This window comes from Maylandia zebra, linkage group LG1, assembly GCF_041146795.1.
Source record: "Maylandia zebra isolate NMK-2024a linkage group LG1, Mzebra_GT3a, whole genome shotgun sequence".
NCBI classification, from domain to species: Eukaryota; Metazoa; Chordata; class Actinopteri; order Cichliformes; family Cichlidae; genus Maylandia; species Maylandia zebra.
In genome coordinates, this window is record NC_135167.1 from 19,050,152 (window position 1) to 19,077,855 (window position 27,704).

Consider the following 27,704-nt stretch of genomic DNA (forward strand, 5'->3'; position numbering starts at 1 on the left):
TCTGTATAAACATGGCCGTTAAATCCTTTACAGCGTCAGGTACTGCGTTTGGCTGAATTAGTTAGACTTTGAGGAAGTCGGTAAGGTTAACTAAAACTGTAACAGGTGTAAAGAAAATGTAGACACGCAGCCAGTGCGTCTTATCTTTTTTTTCCCTTAGTTTTTTTTTCTGTGCATGGGAGCGATATTTATAAACTTGATATAGTACTTTAAGCTAGCTAGCTAACACCGAGCTAACGCCGACGTCTCAGCGTCAACTTCTGTCAACTTTGTTCTGCCAGCCAGCCTCATCTGCTACTTGACTACTTCACAAAATGAAGGACTGCCGTCGCTTGCCCACAGTGTCTCAATGAATGTTTTACACACGGATATCTTGGATTTGCTCAGCTAAGGGCTGACCTAGAAACTTTCTCCAAGATTTTCCCTTGGATAGTTTTTATTATATTATTTTTAATATTACTGGCAGCAGGATATCGTTTGCCAGGCGTCCGTTTGGGAACGTAAATTACATAAACAATGTTTCCTGCCAAAGTCACGAAACCGACCTTCAAGTGTTATCTCCCTCCTGCTCAGGTATGTACGGGCTCATGATCGATAATGGTACAGCATATTTTGGTTAGCGCAGTAATTGCCTGGGTTGATTAACACTTTGTTAACTTGCTGTTCTTCGTGTTTGCGCATTGTCAGATAAGTAACACATGAATTGCACATTAAGCATCCATGCCAGCGGAGGTATCTTCTTTCTGCAGCACCATCGTACCATAAAATAGGGAAGCACTTCACCACATTGCTTTTGCTTTACGGTTATATATGTCAAGTGAAAAGTCACAAGGTGCCACAAGCAAAGGAAAAAAAGCCCCCCACCCATTTCTCGTATAAATTCGAGAAATGAAACCTTTAACAAACATACAGCTAATGTGCCACCATTTTGAAAAAGAGAAATAATTACCCAGCGGTTGGGCGTCTCATGTTTTGCCTACAGGTGTATGCAGCTCTAGACAGGGTAAGTGTTTGCTTACAGTCGCTGGCGGAGCAACCCAAATAAAACCAGTGCTTGTCTGAGAAAGGCCAACACAAACATTGTACAAGGGTTTTAAAGTGTTTTGTATCTGTGTGACTTAAAAAAAAGTCGCTGTTTTCAAGTACATAATAAGGATGGCTGTGCTCTTTTGATTACCGAGCTGGTGATGATAGTGTTTTTGTGTATCTTGATTATTTAAAACTGGGCATTTCACATTTTGGGTGAGGCTAGAAGTGATGCACTTAACAATAAAACTTCAGCAGGATGGCAGTTCTTCATCAAGTTGTACTGAGTTGTTGTTGTTGTGGGGTGTGTGTTTTTGTTTTTTTTTTGTTTTGTTTTTTAAAGTAAGGTTTTGATCATTTTTTTAAAAAAAAACTTTTTAAATTTTGCTTTGTCAAGCATTTAAGCGCAGGGATCACCAAATGTTAGTTTTAAAATAAAACCATAACTGTGTATAATATGAGTATAAGCAGTAACATGTAGAAATTTTAGCCCAACGTGTAAAAGTAATTCCTGCAGCTGAAACTTAGTGTTTTAACCTCACATCCATTTACTCAATCTCAAAGAGTAGAGTTTTACTTTAAGCACACAGCCGTCCCGATACTAACAGACTGTCACAGCATCACAGGAAAGTTTTTAATAAGCATTTGCTGACAGCTGTACATGCTTGGTACCTAATTTTGTAAGCAGCAAAAATTAGGCAATGGTATTGTTACCTGGGGCATGCTGATGGTGTTTATGCAACAGTAATTTGCCAAAACAGCAACAGGATGTTCAGCTTGAATGCTAGGAGAGCACAGATTAATTTAAACTATGATTTGCGGGGTTCGGACATTGTAATAACACATTTGACCGGCAGGTTTTACTCTCTTACAGTGTAAAGATGCATAATTTTAATTGTTTATTAACTAATTAACTGTAGAGCTGGTAAATGACTAACTAAGATGTGGTGTATGTGTGTGTCTGTCTCCAGACTGATGTGAAGAATACAGTTGAAAAACCTCTTAAAAAGTTGGAGGCAAAGTTGCTTTCAGGTAAGTTTTTTTTTTTTTTTTTTTTTCTGCATTAGAATAGTTGTCACTAAAATTTGTTTGATCACAGAGAAGTTAGTTTTCATGTTTACACGGTGTCTCATATTTTGCATTCATGAGTTGTGTGCTGTGTATAATCTGTGAATGAGCAGTTTTTCATTAACTAAAACGTTTTGTGCTTGGTTACAGAGGTTTACTGCTTTAAGCAGAGAGCAGGCAGAATTATCTAATAGTTATGCCTGATTATTTTTCTTAGTGACTTCAGAAATGTGAAATAGTTGGTCCAAAATGAATGAAAAATGAATGGTTTTGTTTCAATAGATGCAGATGAAAGAGACATTTTATCAAAAGCAGCTATTCTATTTCAGTTCACAGTACAAATTGATACCTTGGGTGTCTGTGAGAACTGAGCATAAGGTTCATGAAATGGAGAACTAGAATGAATGTTTCTGCTTTTTATTTTTTGTTTTATTCTAGTAAACTATTTGCAACACAGGGTCGGTGGTGCATTTCCTTAGACGGCTATCTAGTGTCAAAGTCTCAATACTTGACTATTAAAGTTTGTACAATGCCCACCGCAGACTGACTTACTGGTAATGGCTCCAGGCAGTTTTTTTTTTTGCACATAGACTGTATATAAAAGACTGCCCCTCTTCTGGGTCTGAAAAGGGAAGGCGTTGTAGAAATGTCCTAAACTTGCAACCTGGTTGCTAGGAAACAAGATGACATACTACATGTGCAATGAAAGTTTTAATGAAGTCTTACTGTGCTTGTTCTTGTTTTTATCACAAGTGGATCATTTTAGCCTTTTGGCACGTGGTTGATAGGCGATACGATTGTATCATAACATCTAGTCAACTGCACTGCAGCAGGTGCTCTGGCAGAAATTCCTCTTCATAACTATTTATAAACGTCACCCGAATGGTGTTTTGTCCTCTGTCAACATTTTTTTGTTAACAGGAAACAACAGCCTTTAAACTTAGAAGCTAAAGTGGATTCAGCTTAGGAATCTCAACCGTTCAAGATGTGCCTACTGATGCAAATATTATCATTACAATGGCAGACTGTAGTTGTATCATTAACTGAAACAGCAGGAAAGCCTTTAGTTTAGTAGTTTCAGTATTATCTGGGAGCTTGTGAGCCTTGTGGAAATGGCTTGTCATGCTCTTTGTATAATATACTGTAAACTGAGCCTAATTTTGGTTGCAAGTTTTACTGTTTTGTTTTTTTTTTAATGAAGTTCTTCAGAGCTACTGTTTTTCATTTTCAGTCATGTGACATGTAAAATTGTAGTTTAATAAAGTGTAGGCTAATTTAGGTCACAAGTAAGATGACAGATTTAACTAACCTGATGTACTAGTTAGGAGGTAAGTGTGGTATTGCCTGAAGGCTGTTGGTTATTTCCCTTTTTGAATTGTGAGCAAGACAGACTAACAGGTTACATGATTAGCTTCCCTATTTTTAACTGTGCATTCTCAGTTGACTCCTCTGAGGCAGGGCTTTGAATTCGCCTCTAAAGAACTCCACCCTCTGTAACAGTTCTCATCTTTTTAAAATTTGCAGACCAACCTTTTATAGCCGGATTCACGTGAAGGTACAAAGTCTGCATTGCTCATGTAAATGGTGTATGAAAAACGCTGACCCATTTAGATATGGGAGAACTGAGGGTTACCGTCTCACTTGTTTTTTGCAGACATTTAAGAGGTGTGTGGAGAGAATTGGCTTTTAGCGCCAGCTTTTTAAATTGTTTAGTGTTTGCTTTAGAAGCACATCCTTTTGCAGTCATACATGAGAAACGTGATCAGATATGCAAGAGTGATCTCAGTATCTTGTTGGCTCAACTAATGTACTTTCTAAGGAAAGTACCCCAATGCTTGCTGTGTTTTTTGTTTTTTGTTTTTTTTTTTAATCATCGTTTGTAAAAACGTAAAGAAAATTGAAACGATGGAGACATCCTTTTGAGTATGAAGACATTTGCCCCTCCAAAATCCAGCGGTGGAGGGCCTGAGTTAACTCGAGTTCCATCAGTCATTGGGTCTAACCCTGATCTAAAACGTTAGTTTCTCATAAAGCATAATAATGTTAAGTATTTCTTTCTTGTACTCTTCCTTCCAGTATTATGAAGTACAATTAACCTTGTTAGACTGGGTGGACTTGCTTTTTAAATCTGATGTGACATCATTGTTAAAGCATGCAAAGACTTGTAAAAACGCAGATACTTTATTAAAGTCTTTACTTAGTAAGAAGTTAATAGCATTATTATAGCATTACTGCTGTCTACTTATTAGTTTGCGGTAAAGTTTGTGGGATTATTTTTAATTGATGTGTATCAGCATGCATTGGTGTACTTTGCAAGCTGTGACTATTTTCCTTCTGCACTGTCAGCAAAACCCAGATCTGAGCTACTGCTTCACCATCCATCTTAACATATCAAGTAGCAGTAGATGGGGAAAGTAGCTGCAAGAAATTGTAATGATTTTTATTTATACAAGAGCTATCATGCACGCACAGGCAAAAGAAAATGCACTCTCTGGATATTGTTTATAATTTACAATATATCACATGAGTACGGCTGTGAATAGAGTTTTCAGGTACTCGTCTTGATTAAAGTCCATGTTTTTATGACTCACCTGTGTCTGCGTATACTTCAAAGTCAGCATTGTTTGACTTGTGATATGATTGTTTCATTTTCCCTCTTCTCTAATTTATCTAGGTCAGCTTAAGTATTCAGGCTTCTTTGCTTTCCTTTGTCCTCCTCTGATGGCCATTCATAATTTAACTTAAAGGTTGTGTGGAAATTTTTTTTGCAGTGTTAATCTTTCCCAGTATAAGAAGCATAGAAAATGATTGTGTAATTAAAATTTTAAGCAAGGTCTGCATGTATAATTATAAGTTCAAGAGATGGTATATGCAATTATGGAGTATGCATTTTGTCCAGAAAAGTATTCTGTCAGAATTTACTGTTTATGAATGTATGTAAATATAAAGCATAAATAAAACAGTTTGATGCTGTATTGCAACATGATACCTTTCTAAATTGATGTCAGTATAGTGGAAATACACAAGCTGTTTTTTGGACTTCCTTTGAGTTTCCAATTTTTGTTTTCTACTTGTTTCTTTGAATTGCAGCAATAACCTTTGGATTTACACTGGTCTTTTTGCTCATTTATTTGTCACTAGGTGAGATAGTAGTTAATGAGGTGAACTTTGTGAGGAAATGTATCAGCACTGAAAACAACCAAGAAGGCCTTTGGGGGAAGCTGATATGTACCAACTTTAAGGTGTCCTTCATTCCTCAGGACACTTCACCAAAGCAGGTATTTGAGTGGATTTCTTAGTAGCAGTTAAGCTATTTAGAGGAAAAATAGTGTGAAAATTCATTTTTGAGGTTCTTAAGAGTACCTAATGTTCGTTTGTCTTTTGTTTTTTGTTTTTTAAGGGGGGGGGGGGCAAATTTCAATTATATATTTGGATGTGATATATGTTAGTATCGCCAGCACCATGCTGCAGAATAGATTGAATACTGTTACTTTACAGCCTTCTTTCAAAGAGGAAGGAAAACTCGTGTACTTTCCTGCTCTACATTGTCAGTGATATCGCACAAGAAGTGAGAGAACAGACGTCATTTCCACCTATGTGGCAGATTGGCGACTTGATAAGAAAATGGAACTGGATCATTGCTTAGTCTGGGAAAGTTAACTCAATATATCAAACAGCCTTTTAAGACCGTTTTCAGTTAGTTTTGGGGGCTAATACATTTTCTGCAACACATCAAACCTACTTTTTTGTTTTTCTCCTTTCACTACAGAAGTCCACGTTGTCCCACCTGCTGCTCGGAGAGCATGACATCCCCCTGACCTGTCTGGAGCAAGTAGTAACAGGTATCTCATTACAATTCCAAATTTTAGGGAAAGAATTTTAAGGAAAAGCTTTGATATTCTTTTTTTTTTTTCTTTTTTTTTTTTCATTTCTTTTCTTAATGTTTGTGAGGAAAATATTCTTGGAATTCCTTGAGCCCAAATGAAATGTCTTGAAATCCCATTAGAGCACAGAATGTGAAATTTATTAATGATGTTAGGCCATCATTTTGTGCATTTGGCAACTGTGTGGTCACAAACACAGAAGCTTTGCCCACTCATTGTATAGGAGCACCTAGTGTCATTCCCTTTTTCCTGGTCAGTGATCTGATAGCAAATGATCTCATGGCTAATGCAGTGTTTAGCAACAATGCTACCCAGCTTAGGATTAGCTTTGTTTATATATCTCACTGCAGTCCATTGCTGACACTGTGAGGGTGTCTGTCCAGAACAAGGTTTATTGTGTTATGAGGGTTTGTTTTACCCAGCTTGTTTTTGAGCTGTATGACCTCGGCATCTAAGGACACTATCACTGTGGGACAAGAGCAAATATAAGGGCATCGGGAATAAAATAAGACCTTAATGCTGGTTCACTTATAAAATCAAATACTGGTATAAAATTAACTGCAGACATGCACTGTGATAGATGTGACAAAATGCTGTCAGCAGCACCGATGGTACAACAACACAGCGTCCCAGCACTACCCACAGGGCAGCCAAATAAAAATATCTGAATAAAATACAAATCTGAGCAGTTAAAAAGAAAGAGATGCATATATTTAATGAAATCTGGTCTTTTGTCATTATTTAATCTGAATATTGTGTCAAATCATTGTGATTTGCTCGACCCTGTTCCTCTTGTCATTATGCCATCAGTGTCATCATGCGGCAATATAAAGTAGTGACTTTAATAAGTTAGGTTGCTGAGGAAAGTAGTTCAAACGGCTTACATGGTGCTGTTGTATTATAGGAGAATGAGTACTATTAGAATCCAACTAAAGTTAGCATGCCCAGCTAATCAGGCTAAATTGTTTTAACCATGTTTGTTAGGTTCTTCATAAGAATCTAGTGAAATAAGCACAGTAGAACTCCATAACAATTAATTAAATCAAAGAGGCAGCAACAGAGACAGGAGAGAATGGGGCCAAAGTTTACCAAGTATCAAGTGGTGTCCTTCATTAGCAGTACACTCCACAGAATAGTAAATTTTTGGAAATTCAGTCATCAAAAATTTGTTTTCTTTTTAAGTTTTGTGTTTATTCCTTTCAGTGAATGATACAAAGGGAAAGAAGAAAGTATTGGGCTCCAACCAGAAGCTGAAGTTCAACCCCACTGAGCTCATACTGTACTGCAAAGACTTGCGCATGATACGGTTCTGTTTTGAAGAAGCTGGACCTGAAAGTGCCAGAAAGGTCAGTGAAACCGAAACATCTGCATGCTTTGAGTCAGAATGCCCATTTAAGCTGTTTAGGAGACTTTACTGGGTACATAATGCTAGTTTAGACCCCACACTGACATGTGACCCAAAAGTTTGATATAGTGGATTGAGGTCTGGGGACTACGTGGGCCTTTTGTCTGCAGAAAGGGCATGTTTTATTGTGGGTACATCGTGGTCAACATTAGGACTTGGCTAGGATGTGGCATCTAAATGAAGCTTGGTTGATGCTGTGGGGCCTGAATGGTGTCAAGAGAAATGTCTCCCTCATCATTACACCCCTACCCTCAACTGGGATTGTTCATACAATGCAGGGTTGAATCACACATATTTAAAAAAAAAAAAAAAAAATTCTGATTGTACTATCTGTCACAGAGACTCATTGGACCAGGTACCAGGTTTTGTTTGAAAGGATTTTAGACACCCCCCCCCCAGTATTATTTTCATGAAGAGTGATGGACATGGGGATCTTGGGAATTTTGGCAATTGTAACATGGTTAAACATTTAAAGAGTTAATAAGCATTTGAACAGGGTACCTAATGAGACACTCTTAGTATTTATTTTCTCAGAGCAAACAGGAAATTGTGGGTGGATATTTGAAGTGCTAATAAGTTGTATACAGTAACCAAACAGGATATTGAAACTACTATTAAACTATGATAATACTGAACAACTGTGCATCATATCAGTGATATGTTGGTAGTGACGGTAGCAGCATTAAGAAAATGAGCAATGGCTACCTCATTTCCCACATTCACCATTTTCACCAAAGTTTACTGCAAGTAAAACTTTGACTTGTCACATTAATGTAGGTGTCAGATTTAAACAGTTGTTCTTTAATCATAGCCTTTAATCTTTAATCATAGTTCTTTAATCATTCTTTAATCAAGCCTATAAATGTATGCCTTGTATCTGAATAACTATTTAGAAATAACCTTTTGGTTTTCTAGTCTTCGATTTAAACGTTGGTTATTGTTGACCAAACGTTTTCTTTCCCATACTGACTACATACCCACATTGAGTTTCAAGTTATGACCACATCCTCTGTGACAGCAATATTTATATTAGACCAGGTTTTCTGTGTTTCTTTGTCAGCCTCCGTTAGAATAGGAACTTCTCAATTAGCATATTTGCTGAAGGTACAATACGAAAGGACCCTGAGAACAATACTCAGTCAAAGCAGAGGAAGCAGAATTTGATCCTGATTGTAGGAACGACTGGCAGTGTAACTCTGACTCATCTCCTGCACAGAGAACAGATGGTTCATTATTGATGCCCAGCTCATTTAGTAGAGCTACAGTTTGGTAGGCACCAAGTAGGCCCAGAAGCACAGTTGTGGAAATATACATGTTCTGTTTAAGGTTGATTATGTATAGAGCACTAAAATTAAAAATGTCTCCCCTCCTGCACTCCTTGTGAGCTTATTTATGGACACCATGTATGTAATTACAGCGTAAAACAGGACTCGGTTCTTTTTCTGACATATGGAATTATGCCAGCCTATAATGGCCCATTTTGCCATAGGAAATTACAGAGTGTGGAGCAGCCTTTGTATCCGCACACACACACACACACGAGGACAGACGCACGCACTTGTTCTGTGCCCTCTAGTATCATTCACAGCTTTAGCTCTGAATGACTTGCTTTGTATGACTAAAGTTGAGCCTCACAGAGATTCAGCTCTGAACTCAGAGCACTAGAATGTGTGTTAGACATTTTCTACCCCAGGGTTGACTGCTTGTGTTGCTATTATTTAAAAAAACATGCCTCTGAGTTAATGTTAGCACTTGGATAAACCTGGACTGGGAAGTTATGATGAAACCTAATCTGCCTTGACAATATTTATTATACCTCTCACTTCTACTTCTTTTGTACTGCATATCCCATAGTACTTAGTAGTTCTCTTTTTTAATTATAGGTTTGCCTGGCTATTGCCCACTACTCTCATCCAGCTGATCTTCAACTGCTGTTTGGCTTTGAGTATCAAGGACGGCGATACCATGAATCTAAAGGTAACGCCTGTGGATTGCTATAGTTCTTTCACTGTTTGTAAAAGACCTGCCATATTATTTGAAAGTGATAAATGTTTTAATTCCATGTATAAATAAGTGTATATGTTTTTTGTTTTGTTTTTCTCTCAGAGGAACGAGTCAATGGTTCCACCCCGAGAGGATTACAGACCCCCATTTTTGACCGTTCCTCTGATTGGGATCGGGAAATCAAGAGAACGAATGCTTCAGAGTGGAGAGTGTGCTCCATCAACCAGAGTTATACCGTCTCCTCAAGGTTTTTATTTCATGCATTCAGTCCTACTTGTTACAAACTTCTTTTAAAATCATTTTTTTGATGACATGTGACATAATGTGCCTTTTCCACACTATATTGAGGTACCTGACAAGAAAAACAAAAACTAACATGTCAGTCTGGTTTTGACAAAACAGTCTATTCATCTCAGTTCAGCAGCATTATCGCCAGAGATGGTTTCAAAGCATAGACAGTATATGGTCGTAGCCAGAGTGATATTGCCCTTTAGTAAGCCTGGAGAAGAGCGTCTTCACTGTTGTCATCTTGGTAGTTTTGTAATAGGACATGACGACAAAGGAGTGGCTCTGACTTGCACTTGCTAAAAACTTAGTTTACATTTCCTGAGACTGGAAAATCCTCCCTTTTGACTCTGTGATTTTTCAAAATGAACTTCATGTTTTATTCAGTATAACTGGAGACTAGCCATTGAGTTGTCAAGAAAGTTTTCAAGATCACAGAGGAAGGGAGCCAAATTCTGTTTTCAGTCAACTATTATAAAATCTAGTCTTTTAACCAAAGGAGTCGCCCCCTGGTGTTCATTACAGAGGATCAATTATTCACCAAGACAAACACACAACATGGGCCTGAAATAATCCAAAGCGATAGCAAAACAGTTCCAGTCCTTACAAGCTTTCACATTTATACTATACTACTTGAGAAATTTAATAGACCACCTGTCATAAAACCAAGAAAAATAATTTATTTAAAAGTAAGAATGACATTGTTGTTTATTTGGCAATTGACAGACTGAAGTCCCATTTTTATACCCAGATTTAAGCCAGCACGCTGGACTTCTCTGCAGAGTCATCAAGTGTAATATTCAACCACTAAAACTAATTTTTCTTTTCAGAAATATGGGTAAATAATTGTAATTTGTCATCTAAAAAGTGCTTCACCTTTTTCTGCTTCTTTATAAAACTGTAAATGACATAATTCAAGTATATAACAATAATTGTAGTTTAACATTAAAAATATGATTTTAATAAAAGGGCTTGCACATATCGGTTGATTAGAAACATAAACAAATATTTTGAGATGTTGTTTTTTTCCAATACTATTAATTTAGGGCATCTGTGCCATATACCTTTATTAGATGGTGGTCTAATAAATTTGTTAACCACTTATACCTTTTATTATTATTATTTTTTCACTCTGTTTTGGGTTAGTGTCTTAGTTGTTATTTACTTAATCCGCTTTAAATGAAGTCTTGTGTTTGTTTCATGTGTTAACACCAGTCTCTCTCTCTCTTTTTTTTTTTTTTCTTTTTTCTTTTCTAGTCTTCCAGAGCACATTGTAGTCCCGTCATCTCTGACAGATCAAGATCTGATGCAGTATGCATCATCATTCACTGATCGTCGCATCCCTGTGAGCATCTACACTCTAACAGAGCGCACGTTTATCGGAAGTCTCCAATAAACGTTATGCTTCCAAATATAATTTCCATTTAGGTCATTATTTAACCTGCAGTGTTTTTTTTCAGACAAAGCGCAGGCCCACCAATGGAGTTATCCCACTTATTGTTTAATTTAACTGATCAGAGCCTCACTATTACTTTGTTGCTGATCAGTGACTGTTTAATTAATGTCTGTTTTTTGCAGATGTGGTGCTGGAGTCACTCCAATGGGAGTGCTCTTGTCCGGATGGCCAGCTTAACTGATCCATTACAGCTAAAGAAGACTGAGCAGAAGTAAGACTATTCAGATTCAGAACCTAAATTGAAAATGATTTTTTTTTTTTTTTAATAACTCTAGCAGATTTTCAGCTCTCAGTCCATTAAGAAAGTGCTACTTTAGGAGAAGGAAATACAAGTCTGAACATTCAGTTTCTGCTCAGGTTTTTGATATTTAAATTGTTTACATTAGTCAAGTGTGCATCTTGTCATCACTGTCTGTGGTGTTGTGTTGTAGAATCTTTGCCGCTATCACAAAAAGCCACCCACAGCGCAATGAACCGTTTAGATCGGATCTGGACAAGAGTCTGCCTTCTATCCTGGACATCCAGAGCGCATTTGTTAAACTGAGGCAGATATGTATCCTAGGTGAGCTCCACTGCAGCTTATACAGTGGGGCAAAAAAGTATTTAGTCAGCCACCGATTGTGCAAGTTCCCCCACTTAAAATGATGACAGAGGTCAGTAATTTGCACCAGAGGTACACTTCAACTGTGAGAGACAGAATGTGAAAAAAAAATCCATGAATCCACATGGTAGGATTTGTAAAGAATTTATTCGTAAATCAGGGTGGAAAATAAGTATTTGGTCACCTCAAACAAGGAAAATCTCCGGCTCTCACAGACCTGTAACGTCTTCTGTAAGAAGCTTTTCTGTCCCCCACTCGTTACCTGTATGAATGGCACCTGTTTGAACTCATCATCTGTATAAAAGACACCTGTCCACAGCCTCAAACAGTCAGACTCCAAACTCCGCCATGGCCAAGACCAAAGAGCTTTCGAAGGACACCAGGAAAAGTATTGTAGACCTGCACCAGACTGGGAAGAGTGAATCTACAATAGGCAAGCAGCTTGGTGTGAACAAATCAACTGTGGGAGCAATCATCAGAAAATGAAAGACATACAAGACCACTGATAATCTCCCTCGATCTGGGGCTCCACGCAAGATCTCATCCCGTGGGGTCAAAATGATCATGAGAACGGTGAGCAAAGATCCCAGAACCACACGGGGGGACCTGGTGAATGACCTGCAGAGAGCTGGGACCAAAGTAACAAAGGTCACCATCAGTAACGCACTACAACGGCAGGGAATCAAATCCCGCAGTGCCAGACGTGTTCCGCTGCTGAAGCCAGTGCATGTCCAGGCCCGTCTGAAGTTTGCCAGAGAGCACATGGATGATACAGCAGAGGATTGGGAGACTGTCATGTGGTCAGATGAAACCAAAGTAGAACTTTTTGGTATAAACTCAACTCGTCGTGTTTGGAGGAAGAAGAATACTGAGTTGCATCCCAAGAACACCATACCTACTGTGAAGCATGGGGGTGGAAACATCATGCTATGGGGCTGTTTTTCTGCCAAGGGGACAGGACGACTGATCCGTGTTAAGGACAGAATGAATGGGGCCATGTATCGTGAGATTTTGAGCCAAAACCTCCTTCCATCAGTGAGAACTTTGAAGATGAAACGAGGCTGGGTCTTCCAACATGACAATGATCCAAAACACACCGCCCGGGCAACAAAGGAGTGGCTCCGTAAGAAGCATTTGAAAGTCCTGGAGTGGCCTAGCCAGTCTCCAGACCTCAACCCCATAGAAAATCTGTGGCGGGAGTTGAAAGTCCGTGTTGCTCGGCGACAGCCCCAAAACATCACTGCTCTCGAGAAGATCTGCATGGAGGAATGGGCCAAAATACCAGCTACTGTGTGTGCAAACCTGGTAAAGACCTATAGTAAACGTTTGACCTCTGTTATTGCCAACAAAGGTTATGTTACAAAGTATTGAGTTGTATTTTTGTTATTGACCAAATACTTATTTTCCACCCTGATTTACGAATAAATTCTTTACAAATCCTACCATGTGGATTCATGGATTTTTTTTTTCACATTCTGTCTCTCACAGTTGAAGTGTACCTCTGGTGCAAATTACTGACCTCTGTCATCATTTTAGGTGGGGGAACTTGCACAATCGGTGACTGACTAAATACTTTTTTGCCCCACTGTAAAAGCAGTGTAATTCAATGCTCTGCTGAAAAAATGCAGGAGACTTAATGGCATTGGCGTGTACAGTTTTATACATATAAACGTACTAATGTTTTTTATTGTGCAGATCCGTTTGAGGAGTCTGAGGAGAGGTGGCTTTCAACCATTGAAAACTCTCGATGGCTTGAATATGTCAGGTATGTAAACAAGCTGACAGTGCATGACTGTGCATTGTAAACTCAAGAGGGTCATATAAAATTTTAAAGGGACAAATTTAAAGTGCGCCATAAGGCTGCATGTTTGTAGAGTCACAGTTAAATCTAGAATATAGGATTAAAAGGTGCTTTTTAAAATGATTTCTTTACACTTTCATGTTTGCACAGGATTATTTAGATGCAGAAAAGACTAAAGGTATGATAACGGTTGACAATAAATATCAATGCAGTTAACATGTTTGTTTCTTTTGTGACCAAAGGGCCTTTTTAAAACACTCTGCTGAGATGGTCTATCACTTAGAGGGAGGGAATTCCTCTGTCATTCTTCAAGGTAAACTCTTTTTGAGCCTTATTTTGTAGCCTTCACTCCTGCATGTGGAGTTATGTTTTTCGATCATTTATTATATTACAGCTAAGTTTTTCTTAAAATGTACAATAATATGCATTTAATGTATCAGTGCCACATAAGAGTCTGTGACTTATTACTCCTTTGTTCTGCACCTGCACAGAAGAGGAAGACCGAGACCTAAACTGTGTAGTATCCGCATTGATGCAGCTCATGTTGGACCCTCGCTATCGCAGCCTCATTGGCTTTCAGAGTTTGGTGCAGAAGGAGTGGGTGATGGCTGGCCATCGCTTCTTGGACAGATGCAACCACTTGAAGAAAAATGACAAAGAGGAGGTACTTGATTAATGTAATTTAAATTAATCCAACTATTCAAGAGATGTGACTTGACACCCCTGCTTCCTGCATCTGTTTTTTTTTTTTTTGTTTGTTTGTTTTATGGGTAAAGTCCCCACTGTTCCTGTTGTTCCTGGACTGCGTGTGGCAGATTATGAACCAGTACCCAGCAGCATTTGAGTTCACAGAGACCTATCTGACAGTACTGAGTGACAGCATGTGGATCCCACTGTTCAGTACTTTCCTGTTCAGTTCATCCAAGCAGCGTGCCCAGCACTTGATGGTGAGGGATAGATTAATGTTTATGTATGCACTTGATCTGGATAAATGTAATCATCAGTGGAAATGCCATAATGAGCAGTAAATGCAACTGTGTGTATGTTTGTGAGAGAGGTCTGTCTGTGGAAAAAATAAATAAATGAAGAGGAATAATGAATTGGAAATGAATAGAAAAGAAGGAAAGCATAACTTGAGGATGTGTCACTGAATGCTTCAGACTGTAATTTCCTTCTGTGCGTGCCAGATAATTGACAGGAAAGAGTACAACAAAAAGAGAGGATAACATTTAACTTGTGGTCAAGACAAAAGCAAGTTGTGGACCTTTCTTTTCTTTTTTCTCCTTCTTACTTTCATGTATTGAAACTGTTCCGCTTTGGAAGCTGCTTTTTATAGAGTATAGTAGTTCTTATTACGTACAGAGTCACAGGGTAACATTGTCTTTACTCTGCAGGACTTTGCCAAGCACAAAGCCATCCCTCAAGGAGAAGACCAGGTTGTGTATTTCCCTCCAGTTTGGGAGTGGTCACAGCAGTTCTCAACTAAAGATCAAACCCTCTTTAACAACCCCATGTATGTAGGCAAAGGAGCTGCCTGTGTTCAGAACGGTGAAGTGAAAACCTTCAAACGCAAGGTACGCAAAGCACTGAGGTTCACCAGTTTTCAGTTTTCTCTCTCTCTCTCCCTCCCTCCCTCCCTCCCTCCCTCCCTCCCTCCTTCTTTTCTGACAGTCAGATTGTAATTACAGAATTCCTGTCATTTGAAGGGAAAGTTTCACAGAACTCAAAGAATGCAAATACAGTAGTCTCTCTTCCACTTATCTCTTATTTATAGAAGTCAAAGGACATGTAGGTAAATTTGTATCGAGTCACCTTTGTCCTCTGAAATATCTGTAGTAAATGTACAGAAGGTGGATTATTAAACAGAAAATATACATTTTAAATTGTCATTTTTAGAGTCTTTGCAGTACAGCCTGTCACAGAGAGAGTCAAAATAGTCTAATTCTCAGTGTTTCCTCTTTTTGTAGCAGAAAGCCTACAGTTCCACATTACGAGGGACGCCCACAAATCTGCGTAATGGGGTAAAGGGTGGGGAGGAGTCCCTGACCCGACGAAGCTCTCTAGCTAACGAGTTGAAGTCTGAGCTGACACCAGTGAAAGACTTAAGTCCATCTGAGCGCTTCTTCAAGGACTGGTTCTCTCGACCCGCTGACCTGCAGGGCCTGCTGATTCCCTTGCTCATGCCCTCTCATATGGCTTTTTGGAAGCTCTTCTTTCTCCGTTGGGTTCCTGAAGCCTGCATCTCCAAAGGAGGCCCAGTCACCACCTACCACAAGCTCTCCCAGCTGGTTGATGAAATTGAGATACTGCAGAGCCAACTCAGGCAATATAAGGGAACCAGTCCAGGCAACACACCACTCACCAGCTCAGGTGGAAACCCTACAGACCAACGGAGGATGTATTTTCAAGCCAGTTCTCCTGATGACCCCTCTACACCTCCAGAATGCCTTACATCTTCCTTTCCTTTCACCCCAACGGGCAACCTTTCCCGCCGCACTGTCCAAGGGACTCCCATTAGCAAATTTCTGAATGGTGCAAGGATCTGGCTCTCAACAGAGACTCTTGCTAATGACACCGTCTGAGGACGTAGGACTCACTTTTTTGAGCCTAGTACAGGTTTTTCTAACAACTAATCATCTTATTTTCTCTTACCTCTTTCTTAAATACCAAGAACTAAACTTAGAATTAGAAATATATGCCATTTTGGACTTATACTGAATTATTTATAAGCTAGAACTTGCGCCATTGATGCTGCATCCAAATCTGAGGTAATTTCTAGAGTAATGTCTGTAGCACTGAAAAATACAGTTGAGGAATTCAGTCTTGTAAGCACATCATTATTGGCCTTACCATGAGCTCTTGTATGACTGTGAAAGATCATAACTTTTAAGATGGATGTATTTTTATTTTTTGTCATCCATCTACTTAAAGAGTGCTTTTTAATACACCTTTTCTGACATTTACCGCTGATTTACTGTATGTTTTAAAGCAATAATGGAATGAGGTATATTTGTGATAGTGCTATGAGTTAAATTGTTATTTCTTTGAATTCTTATTGGTCAATAAGACGTCTCACTGAAATGGAGTAATGTTATATGAACTTTAAAGAAAAATTGCCCATTTAGTGTTGCAGCAGCAATGATGCTTTTCACTGAACACTGACTTCCAAGTAGTCAAGTTGCTTGTGCCTTCATGGAGATTTAATTGAAGATTATTTTTTTTTAATTTATATTTCAGAAAGAGGAACAGAAAATAATACTGCTAACATGTATTATGCGTCAGAAAAAGATCTGCCTTGGTTGAATGTAATGGTTTTTTTGTTTTGTTTTTCCTCTTGCACAAACTTACTGCTGTTTGCTACAAGTGCCCATATTTTAAGGGTTGTTTTTGTTTTCGGGTTTTTGCGATTGGTAGCAAATGGTGTGATTTCAGGGTCTAACTGTAGATTAACTCTATTTTTTATTTTTTTTTTGAAGCAGCAATAAGGACCTGTATTTTTAGTCTGCGGGGAAATGGAGCTGTGAGGACTTCAATCTGTGGTAGATATTTCCTCTTTTCTTACGAAGCAGCTTTATTAAACTTAGAGGCCTTCTGGTAAGGCACCAAGGAGAAATTCTTCAGAATAATAGTAGCTGAATGGTAATTTTTTTTTTTCTTTCTTCAAAGTAAAGGGATGGACAGATGCTATGACTCAATCCAGTCCCTAGTTTGGTAAATGATGAATCAGATATCAGGCACGGAGTCCAAGCATTCAGAGAGCATGACACAGTTTCAGGGCAGCACATTAGCAAGAAGTCATCTGGTTACTGCAAAGCCTCATAAATGCATGTGCCTGTAATTTTGACTTTGCAGGGTTCAGTTGTAGAGAATGAAAAGTTTAAAAGCATGAACTGCACACACTGTTCAGCATACTGTATCCTTCCTCATTTCTCTTGATACATTTACTCTGCAGAGACTAATGGCAGCATTCGAAAACAAGAACTGAAGATGTAGTGCTAAACATGCCCCGCTGTTCTTTGTGCAACTGTGTGCTGTCTTGGCAAGTTTGGGGAAAATGTCATCATCAATGGCATCAGTAAAAGATCACTGTGTAATTCCTCTTTAAAATGTTAAAATGCCGTTTATTGTCAAACCCTTTGTCATTCGCAGTGGTCCTGCGATGCTGGATTGATCAGTTTCCAGTGATATGAGGGTTTTATTCTGCAATAACTAGTTCAGGTGTTTCTGTAGTGTATAATGTGAGTGCAAAACTGCTCTCCCAACTGCTATTAATTGCACAGTTTACTCAGTATATAGGATAGATTTGTTAAATATAATTTTTGGCAAATATTATAAATATTGTATATGCTTGAAAATTTCCAATTAATATTTTTGATTAATGGTACTAAATAACTTTTATCCTTGATTTAGTCTCTATATTTTATGAAGAGATATTTATATGCTGTGTTATTTTTCCACTAATTCACAATGTTGCACTCTGCTGTAAGTGTATGATGACCGTGCTTCTTCTGTGGCACCGTTTGATATCGATTAACAGCAGATGTATTTATTCAGATATGCAAATGTTCTCTAAGAGGGATGGAGCAGCTGCTGGACGTCCTCTGTGCCTTTTTTTTTTGTTTGTTTGTTTGTTTTTTGGGAAGATTGACCATTTTTGTAACTTTGTTCTAAATCTGTCGGCTTATCTTAGTTTTCTAAAACCTGTTGATTTGTACCAATTGTGTAAATTTAGTTAAATTTGGAGGTACTGCACTGAAGCTTTTTTTTTTTTCATAACAGAAAATACAGCTCAAATATGTACTAGTAACCAATCATTACATAAGTTTGCAAATGAAACTGTGTTCTGGCTTTTCTATGACATGTTCATGACAATAATATGTCTTTATCACAGCTAATTTGAAAGTATTTGTTGTGGCATGAAAATTACCAAGTTGATATTCATGGGGAAAAAATCCATTAATGCAAAATGAGGAAAACAAACCATTCCCCCCCCCCCCCCCCCCCCCCCCCCAACAAACACCTGCTGGTTACCAATGGACACAAAAACTTTGAGTCCTCAAGTAGAATAAAAAAGAGCTGCCTAAGAGCCAGCGCATTTACCATCCTCGGTATGGTGTCATTAGTTATACATGGATTTTAAAGACTTTATCTTAGTAGGATACATTCATAGATTTGTTATAAACCCTTTTAACATTATTTGTTTATTTTATTTATTTATTTATTTATTTATTTAGGACAGTGCATGTTAATGAACATAAATGTAAAAAAAAAAAAATTACATGAATGTAAACATACCAGATTATAGCCAAGGGCTAATTTCCATCTGTTGTCCTTAAGCATAAAAATAGACATAATTCATAAAAATTCATCATTCATTCATAATACATTGTTGATCAACTGTTGATCAACAGATAGCAGAGGTCAAACACATTAGGTTGTCAAATAACATTATTTTATGTAGCACTAATTACACTACACTTAATAGCATGTTGACATGGAGGCATTACATTTTTGTGTACTTCCATAACAATGAAACTAGTGTGTGAAATGGCACAGCTGGAATACAAAAGGAGAAACTATATCTGAGATTGAGACCAAGCCTTTTAAGGAGGCTGCACTTCAGCTTAAGTGTCTCTCTTTAATCTTGGCTGAGGTTTTCCTGCAAGAGCATAACTCTGATTACCCAGAGTGCCCTTTGACAGTGGCTCAGAATAAAATTGCTGATTACAACAGGTGAGGTGCAGTAGTGGTTAGTTTAGTGTCACTAATGCTGCTGTTACGCAGCTCCAGAACTTTTCTCAGATGGGTTTTTTTGTTCAGTAATGTTGTCTGGACCCGGAGTTGTGGTAGGAGATAGTCAGAGAACTTATAATCATCATGGAATTTCTTAGAGAATATCTGCAAAACCAAACTTGTTGATAGAAGTATAACCTGGCGAATAGCTGGTTTGACTGATGATTCTGAGCCTTATTTTTTTATCTAAAGGAGACCACTGAAGTTAATTTGGAAAAAGCTTGGAAAACAAATCCCAAATGCATGCCTTGGAACCTTTTAGATGATTGCAGAGTAATGAGAATTGCTTTTAGATGGACATCAGTCAACCACACTACAAAACCAAAACAATGGATAACCAATGGATCTTATGAGATACCCTCATTGACTACTAAAAAAACAAAATTTGCAGGATAAGAAGCAAAAAAAAGTCAACATTGTTGTCAGTTTTGCATGATGTGCAGGATCAAAGGGGCCCTGAAGTAGCACTGTTGTTACTGATTTCATTGTTACAGGCTGTCGGCTGATTGTTGAAACATTACACAAACTTCTAAGATGAGCTTAGGCTAGTGTGTTACAAAGTTTCTTTTTTTGAAAATACAAATTTGCTTGCTTTTATAGAGCATACATTCTTTCAGTTCATAGAAGTAAAAACACTGGTATAACTACCAGCATCAACAAGAGTTCTGCTCCACTGTATCATCTCACTGACAGATGCCACGGTAAGTCAGCTGTGTGCAATGTAAGGGAACTGGAAATATCACCGCTTGCGTGTGAGCTTTACCTTTGAAGAAATGTCTGAAAAACATATTTCTTCTTAGAGTCTGTAAAGGCCTTGTGCTGGGGCTGGCACCTTTCAGATGTTTCCAGCCAATGTGGACACACCTGCATATTTTTACTCTACAGTCACATGCCTTTTGTTTAACTCAAAGGTGGATTATCAACAAGGCAACACTTTCTGGTTTTCAGAACCTCCATGTTCGCTGTTTGTCAGTTCAGAGAATTTGCTCTTTTCATGTAAAAGCAAAGCCTTTGTTCATATTTTTTTTTCAGTCAAATCAGCATCTGCAGAGGAGATGACACAAAAAAAAAACTGCAGATCGTCATTTCAGGACAACAGGATTATGTACTGCTACTGTTTTTGAAATGAAACGGCTATTTTACTGCATCAAATGATTAAAGGTACCAAAACAAACGTATGAAGCATAAGCATTTAACTATTAATATACATAGGCTATAAAAATGACTAAAATTAATGGAGGGTTTCTGATGCTACAGAAAATATGAAGTTACTACCCAATTGTAAATTCTATTTGGTGCATGTCTTCAGCTCCCCCTGCTGTGTGACACTTCGTATTGTACATTTAATTAATTTATACCGAGGTTATTAGAGTTCACGACACCCAAATTAAATAGTAAGTGGGTATGAAAAAAACTGAAACTCCCAAAAACTAGACGTTACAAAAACATGTATTTATATAAATGACTGAAATAAGACACACCAGCATGCAGGAAATGTATTTAGTTTTTCTCAATTTGATCACATCTGTGAAAAATGGCTGGAATTGATTCACATGTTTACTGAGATTGGGATGTCTATATGACTGTAGATAAAATAGTATATTGTATACTATACCTGTTTTGACCCTGTCATATTGTACCCCTTATAATATAACAATATAACTTCAGTCATATCTCTGTAAAAACTAAAGCTAAGGCAGACACTGATCAAAACAAAGCAATAGCAAACAAAATGAAATGAAAATAACTGATACTAATATCTATATGTGCAATAAAGTGAATGAACGCCATGTTTTTTGGCTTTGATGTGTTGTGTTATTGCTGTTATTTTGAAAAAACTGGAAAAAATCTGCCAGAAAAGCAATTGTGAGTATCTGTTCGCGCAGCATTAAAAGTAATATTATATTTTTCATGTGCAAGTAGGATAAAAACTTCGTTCTGCTGGTAGTAGTGCACGCCTAATCTAAGGGAGTAAACGTAGTGACGTCATTGTTGAGCGCCTCTGCTGGCCTTCGAAATGGGCTCGACTCCTGAGCCTTGATTACTTCAATTGTCCCCTCCGAATATCAACTTTTTAATAAAGAAACTCCTGTTCGCGATGACATTTGGAGGTATGTGTGCAGGTCGAGACGAAGCACGGGCGTTTATTAGAGGCTCCCCGCGCGCTGCCATCGTAGTTATGAGCTGATGTGAGTCGAGCAGGGCTGGAGTCAGTTCATTTAGCTTTAGCCGTGGGGCTAACTAGCCTGAACCTCTGGGCTGATGCACAGTGATAAATTATAGCGATAGGCGTCGTGGCCTCGTATAACATTAGCTACCATTTAAACTCGTCGGCTACGCTTGGTGTTGCACTGCGAAGTGTCACACTGTCACTTCTTTCTCCTTAAAAGTAGGAATTCTAGTAGCTAGCTAACTTTAGCTAAGTCAGCTAACGGTAAACAAATTTCCCTGGAGTGTAGCGATAACAGGAAGAAAACTCTTGACTTGTTACAGCATTAGTTGAAGAGATGTTTCTAGATGAAAATTCACATTGTTTCCCGTATAGTCATGCTGAAAGAAGTCTGGATTCTGGACTTTGATTTATTTATTTATTTTTAAATATAAGCTTTTTCAAATTAAGTGTGTGCTAAATTAGCAAATGTGCCTTTTAGGAGCTGTCCAAAAAAATCTGTCAGCATGTTTTAATCTCTTTAGAATGGGGTTGTGTTTGTATAGTAAACAAGCTGATATGCATTGCAACAGTTATATTTCCAACTTTATTACTACTCAAGTAGACATGGAACAGCTTGAATGTTTACTGGAGGGGGGCAGGGAGTGTGTGAATTGGATGTATTGCACTTAATTGCAGTGGTTTTATTGTATTAAAATGTGACTGTAAAAAGTAGTTAATATAAAAAAATGCTAAATTTTTGAAAATGGGGCATTAAATTACATTTTGTCTGTGTGTAATAAACAGTAATGAGTATTCATGTATTAGTACTATGTATGTATATATATGTCAAGCAGCTTAAGGGTTTGTTTTCCCAGTCAAATGGTTTATTTTTGCTTCTACAGATAGACATGATCAAAGATGATTAACAAAATTCTGCTCTTAGATCAGCATAGCTGTACCTTTCAAAGTGGACTAATTTTTGCCCATTTCTAGCTCCATATTTTCTTTTACGATTCTACTACAGTAACTTTGAATAATTCAAAGTTATGCTAACTGAACTTGTCAAACAGAGATAAGAGCAGAAAAATCTGTTTGAAATCAAGAGTTTTGGGTAGTCTGAAGCCTGAGATTTTTTTTGGTTGTACTCAAACTGATCCTTTTCTTTCACCTGAGATCAAGTACAATTACGCATACATTCAAAAACAGGCTCAAAAACTTTTTATTCAGACATTGTTTTATCATATTTTGCCGTTTTTACTTCCTGAATGCATTGCAAACCTGTACTGGGATTTTATTTATTTATTTTTTGTCTTCTGTGTTGAGCACATTGAGTTTGCATATAATAAATGTGCTATATAAATAAAATTGCCATTGCCACAGCAAATACCCTAACCTGGTTGTGTTTAATATGCACATTGTGACTTTACTAGTATATATGAATGACCAAAAAAAGGAAACCATAAGAGGTTTGCTTTAGTGCTTTCTTTCTGTGGTTGAGGGTAAACTAACACAACTTGTGGCCGACCATAAAGCCTAAAAATCAAAGTTTTAAGCACTGATGCAATGAGACAATATTATGTGTCTTATTTTATTGTATTTTTCTTTTCAGGTAGTTTGGTAGATGAGGTGAACCAGGTGATTTCAGAACTGGTTCCTGTGCGGGCTGACTGGCTTGCAAGTTTCAGTTCCTGTGCAGTACAATAAAGCTACTGGCTTTGTCTGAGGATAGCAATGAAACCAGCTCAGGAGCGTAATCAGGAGTGCCTGCCTCCTAAGAAAAGGGATCTCCCAATAAGTAACAGCAGCAGTGGAGCTGGAGGGACAGTGGGAGGTGGGGTTCCAGTCGGAGGGGCTAACAGCGGAGCTGGCAGTGCTGCTGGTGGTATTGCAGAAGAGGAAGTGGTTTCCATCCAGAATTGTGGAGCCAGCAGTGAAACTCAGGGAGGGACCCCCTCTGGAGAGTGGCTGCGAGCTCAGCCAGGGCTTCATTATGGAGTGGATAATTCTGACAGCATACCGGCAGTGCCCGTTGACCAGTACAGTATGCTCTACAAAGTGGCCCTTCCATCTGCTACCTACTCACCTACCAGTTTACACCCAGTGTTAAGCCACATTTCTCCAGCCTATACTGTACACTCTCCCCTCCTGCAGCATCATCCTGGCATTCCCTATTCCCCTCTTGGTTATGCACAGATCCCTCATTCTTCTCTCCAGTTTGTCAGTTCCCCTTATGCAGCAGTACCTTACGCGCTCCCCCCTGGTTTTGTCCCAGGATCATTAATCTCTCCCTCAGGGACCATCCCGCAGCCCCATGCTGTGTCCCACCTTGTTCCCTACCCATCTGTCATACAAGAAGGTGTTGTTTCTCCACCTCCTCAGGCCCAGGTGGCTGCTCATACCTTTGCCAAAGTTGCAGCTTCCAGTGGTGTCCCACTGATGCTGCCCTCAGAGCAAGCTGCCCAGCAGCACCTTGGTACTGTTGGAGTCCTGCCTGCAACAGAGCTTAGCTCCCGAGGGATGCCCATCTTCTGCCACCCTCAGGGAGCAAGGGGTGCCACTGCTGTCAGAGACTGCCACAGTTCCCAGCAGGAGAATGAATTGGAGGTGAATGGAGGGGACAAAGAGCAGGGAGCCAGAGAGGTTGTACCAGACTCGGTCTACACTGCCAGAAATGCACGTCTACTACAGGTTGCATCCAGCTCAGCATCACAGGAGCACAGCCAAGACAAAGTCCTGCAGAACCGAAGACTGGAAGAGAGAAGTTCTCCTGGTCAGCGCAGCACTCCGGACAGTGACCTGGAGGTGAGACACACTGATGGCTTTCTAACGTACCCTCTAACAGTGAAATGGTGATTTAATGCCTCTTTACAAGTTAATGCACAAAGAATAAACCAAAGTTAACAGTTAAATAAGAAGAGCCAGGAGTGATATAAGACGGTGTGTGACATTGTTCCATGTTACAGCTTAAGTTTTGTGTTTTACATGTACACTGAAGGGAAGCGTCACCTGATGCAAAGAAAATCTCACATTTGAACATGGCAAGCAGAGCATGACCAATAGAGAACACTTGAAGGGTCTAGAAATGATGTCCATGCAGATCAAACCATTTTACAGCCTTTCTGTAAAAGAAGTCAGAGGGAGCTCTATGGTGTCTGTCTTTTCTGACATCAGTTAAAAAATAATAATTTTGTGGTTGTTGTCTGGCCTGAAATCTCTTGTTGGAGAGGTTGAAGATTTAGGAACTCAATAATTAAAAGCCACTCATATTTTACACATTTGGTTTCTTCAGGCTGCTGTGAGGAAGCGTACCAAAAGCCATTTTTAAGTTGTTCTGTGAAATTAAGTTGTTCAAATAACTACTCATTTATTTATTCAACTCTCAGGTGCAGCAGGTGGTTGGGCGTTTGGTTTCCTCTAACCAAAGTGGTATCGGAGCACGGAAAGAGGTCTCCTTTGCTCCCTTGAACCTCTCTCAGGGTGGCCACAGAGCCAGAGATGTCCACGGAGAGAGTCCAGGTGTAATTTCCAGCCGAACGGCGTATGCGGCGCAGAACGCGAGTTACAGTGATCACAGAGTCACCGCCCTCCAGCAGCAAGCAGGACAGCCAGGCCACGCTGTCATGCTTGCCAATGGGCAACCGGTACTTATTCCCTTGGAGTGTCATCCGCATCAGCAACCACAGCAACACTACCCGGGACAGGCTAATGATGCCTCAGCCAGCCATGCCTCTACCACACTGGCCTCCCCTAGCCCAAGCTTTAAAGCCTCTGATTCTTCAGCCAGAGTGTGCCTCTCTGAAAGGGTGGAGCCAATCACAGCTCAGCAGCAGCCTCTCCCGCAGCCTCCAGTCCAGCCTACAGCAGATGCGACTCAGGCCTTAACTTCAAGCCTTGCTCCCGCACCGGCTTCTTGCAACCCATCGCACTTCATGAAGGGGGCAATTATTCAGCTGGCTACTGGGGAGCTGAAGCGTGTGGAGGACCTGCAGACTCAGGATTTTGTGCGTAGCGCCGAAGTGAGCGGAGGGCTTAAAATCGACTCAAGCTTGGTGATGGACATCCGCGCCAGCCAGCAGAGACCCGGCCTGGTTTCACTTCATTTTACTGTGGGGGAGCAGCAGAGCAAAGTGACCATCGACGTGCCCCCGGAGCACCCCTTCTTTGTCTTTGGCCAGGGATGGTCATCTTGCAGCCCCGAACGCACGGCCCAGCTCTACGGCTTGGCCTGCCATCATCTACAAGTTGGTGACATGTGTGTGTCCATCACCCTGCAGCAGCAGCAGCAGCCACCGCTTCCTCCACAACAACAGAAGCAACCACAGCACCATCATTCACAAACGCAACAACAACAGAACCTGTCCAGGACTATAAGCAAAGCCAATGCTATATCAGGACCTGGTCACCAGCTAATGGGGCCTCCAGCCCCTCAGCAGTCACGGCCACCATCTCATTTCAGGTTGGACCGCATTCACAGAGAAAGACAGAAGGATGGAGAGAAAGATTTGGCCGATAAAGAGGAAGCCACACAGCTCGGGGCTGTAGGCCGCACTGAGTCGCCCATCAGACCAAGTAGGACCTCAGGAGAGCATCCAAGGAGCCAGAGCAGTTACCACTTGCACACAGAAGGCTCTGCTTTTGCAGAGGCAGGGATGGGAGCAATGCAGGCTGCAGTAGGTGCCTCACAGAGACGCTGGTCCTCGCCTGGCCTCCGAAGATACAGTATGAAGGGAGACGAAGGGCCACGCCCTCAGATAATCAGCTCCAGCCACACAAGGCCTTCTTTCATCCCACAGGAGGTCAAACTGTCCATTGAGGGGCGCTCTAATGCAGGGAAGTAGCATCACATTTGGTAGCAACTATAGATGAGACTGCCACAAGTAAGAATGAGTCTGACAAGGAGAGAAAGAGGGAAAAAAAGAGTGTGAATGTATCCTCAGAATGTTTGAGATTTTGCACACCTAAAATATACAAAAAAATGACCAGATCCTTGTCTGTCTGGTGAGAAGTTTGATTTTGTTCGAATGCCACTCAGCCAAAAGATGCAGACCTTTCGGTCTCTAGCCAGCTGAGTTCATGGCGACGGGGCGGGGGGGGGGGCATGAAAAGTGGAGCAGAAAGTATGTAGCTGAAGAAATGCCTACCATAGAGTCCTTATACGCTGCATTTCTCTTCCTCCCTCCCTCCTCCGTCTCCACTTCCTCTTAACCATACTTGGAGGTTTCCATTGCATTCAAATCACTCTAGCTTCCTTTTTGACCAGACCGTCTCTTCAGAAGAACACAGACTACAGAAAAATAATATACGTGTATCGCAGTGAAACTACCAACCCTGCAAGTCGTGATCTATTAAAAAGATCACCGCCAGGGATCTTTAATCTGCTTCACTGCTAAGATCCTATTTCTATGAAAAGCACCCCCCCCCCCCCCCCCCCCCCCCCAAAAAAAAAAAAATAAAAAATAGAGTAGAATTGCAGACATCAGCAGCTCCTTTGGTGATGTTGGCACTGTTGATGCTTTCATCAGTGTATGTTACATTATGCTTCTCCTGCAGGAGTCTGAAACCTCTGCTGTCAGCAGAGATACTCTCTCCCCTCTCTCGTTTCTGCAAAGATCTCGTCTCCGGCCAAGTGTGGCATGTCCCACTTGTCTTACACTGAAATAGCGATAAATCAATCAGCTTGTTTGTTCAGCAATCAATTTCTCCTTCTCCAAAAGCCATTCACCATCATACTCTCAGATTTAGGTTGATGGCCCCAACGTAGATTTACAGAAATAATAAGCGATGTCACGCATTCCACTATTAACTTTCCCCCATGTAGGGAATCATTTTACTTCTCTCCTCACTTCCTCATCACCCAAACTGGTCGAGACAGATGGCCACGCCCCTCAGCTGGGTATTGTCAGGCTTCTTCTCGCTACTGTCACCAAGTCCTTGCTCATAGGAATTTGTTGCATGACCTTTTACATTAGTTAAATGATTTAATTTCCCTTCCAAAGTCATGGCCTCCTCTCCTCACTTTACCTCAGAGCTTTCACAACCAGACTGGGGAATTTAGTTTTCTCTTGTGAACTTTGTAATTAAGGAGGAGGCACCGCCTGGTCATCACTAAAGCCACCTGTGGGAATGAGCCAGCAAGTTGTTTCCCTTTTTGCTTCGCTGGCTGCACTGCCACCTACAGCCCAGGAGTCCGGAGTTGGAGGGTGTAGTAGTTTTTTGTGTATATGAGTGG

General features: G+C 39.9%; 2 protein-coding genes across 3 annotated transcripts; both read left to right on the forward strand.

Annotated features, from left to right (window-relative positions):
- On the forward strand, positions 1-18,366 carry mtmr10 (myotubularin related protein 10). Of its 2 annotated transcripts, none has more exons than XM_004543093.4 (16): positions 1-573; positions 1,998-2,058; positions 5,236-5,372; positions 5,864-5,936; positions 7,182-7,324; positions 9,267-9,360; positions 9,490-9,634; positions 10,930-11,017; positions 11,251-11,339; positions 11,560-11,690; positions 13,425-13,494; positions 13,773-13,843; positions 14,022-14,194; positions 14,307-14,477; positions 14,925-15,104; positions 15,498-18,366. In XM_004543093.4, exons 1-16 carry the CDS (start codon positions 517-519, stop codon positions 16,110-16,112), a joined length of 2,298 nt encoding a protein of 765 aa, XP_004543150.1. In that variant the 5' UTR covers positions 1-516; the 3' UTR covers positions 16,113-18,366. The 2 variants fall into 2 exon arrangements, with proteins under 2 accessions (XP_004543150.1, XP_004543151.1); XM_004543094.4 differs by having other exon boundaries at positions 15,501-18,366.
- A 2,941-nt stretch (positions 18,367-21,307) lies between these two features.
- On the forward strand, positions 21,308-26,900 carry atxn1l (ataxin 1-like). The gene is made up of 3 exons (XM_004543096.6): positions 21,308-21,434; positions 23,085-24,277; positions 24,859-26,900. Exons 2-3 carry the CDS (start codon positions 23,207-23,209, stop codon positions 26,311-26,313), a joined length of 2,526 nt encoding a protein of 841 aa, XP_004543153.2. The 5' UTR covers positions 21,308-21,434; positions 23,085-23,206; the 3' UTR covers positions 26,314-26,900.
- Positions 26,901-27,704: the final 804 nt, after the last annotated feature.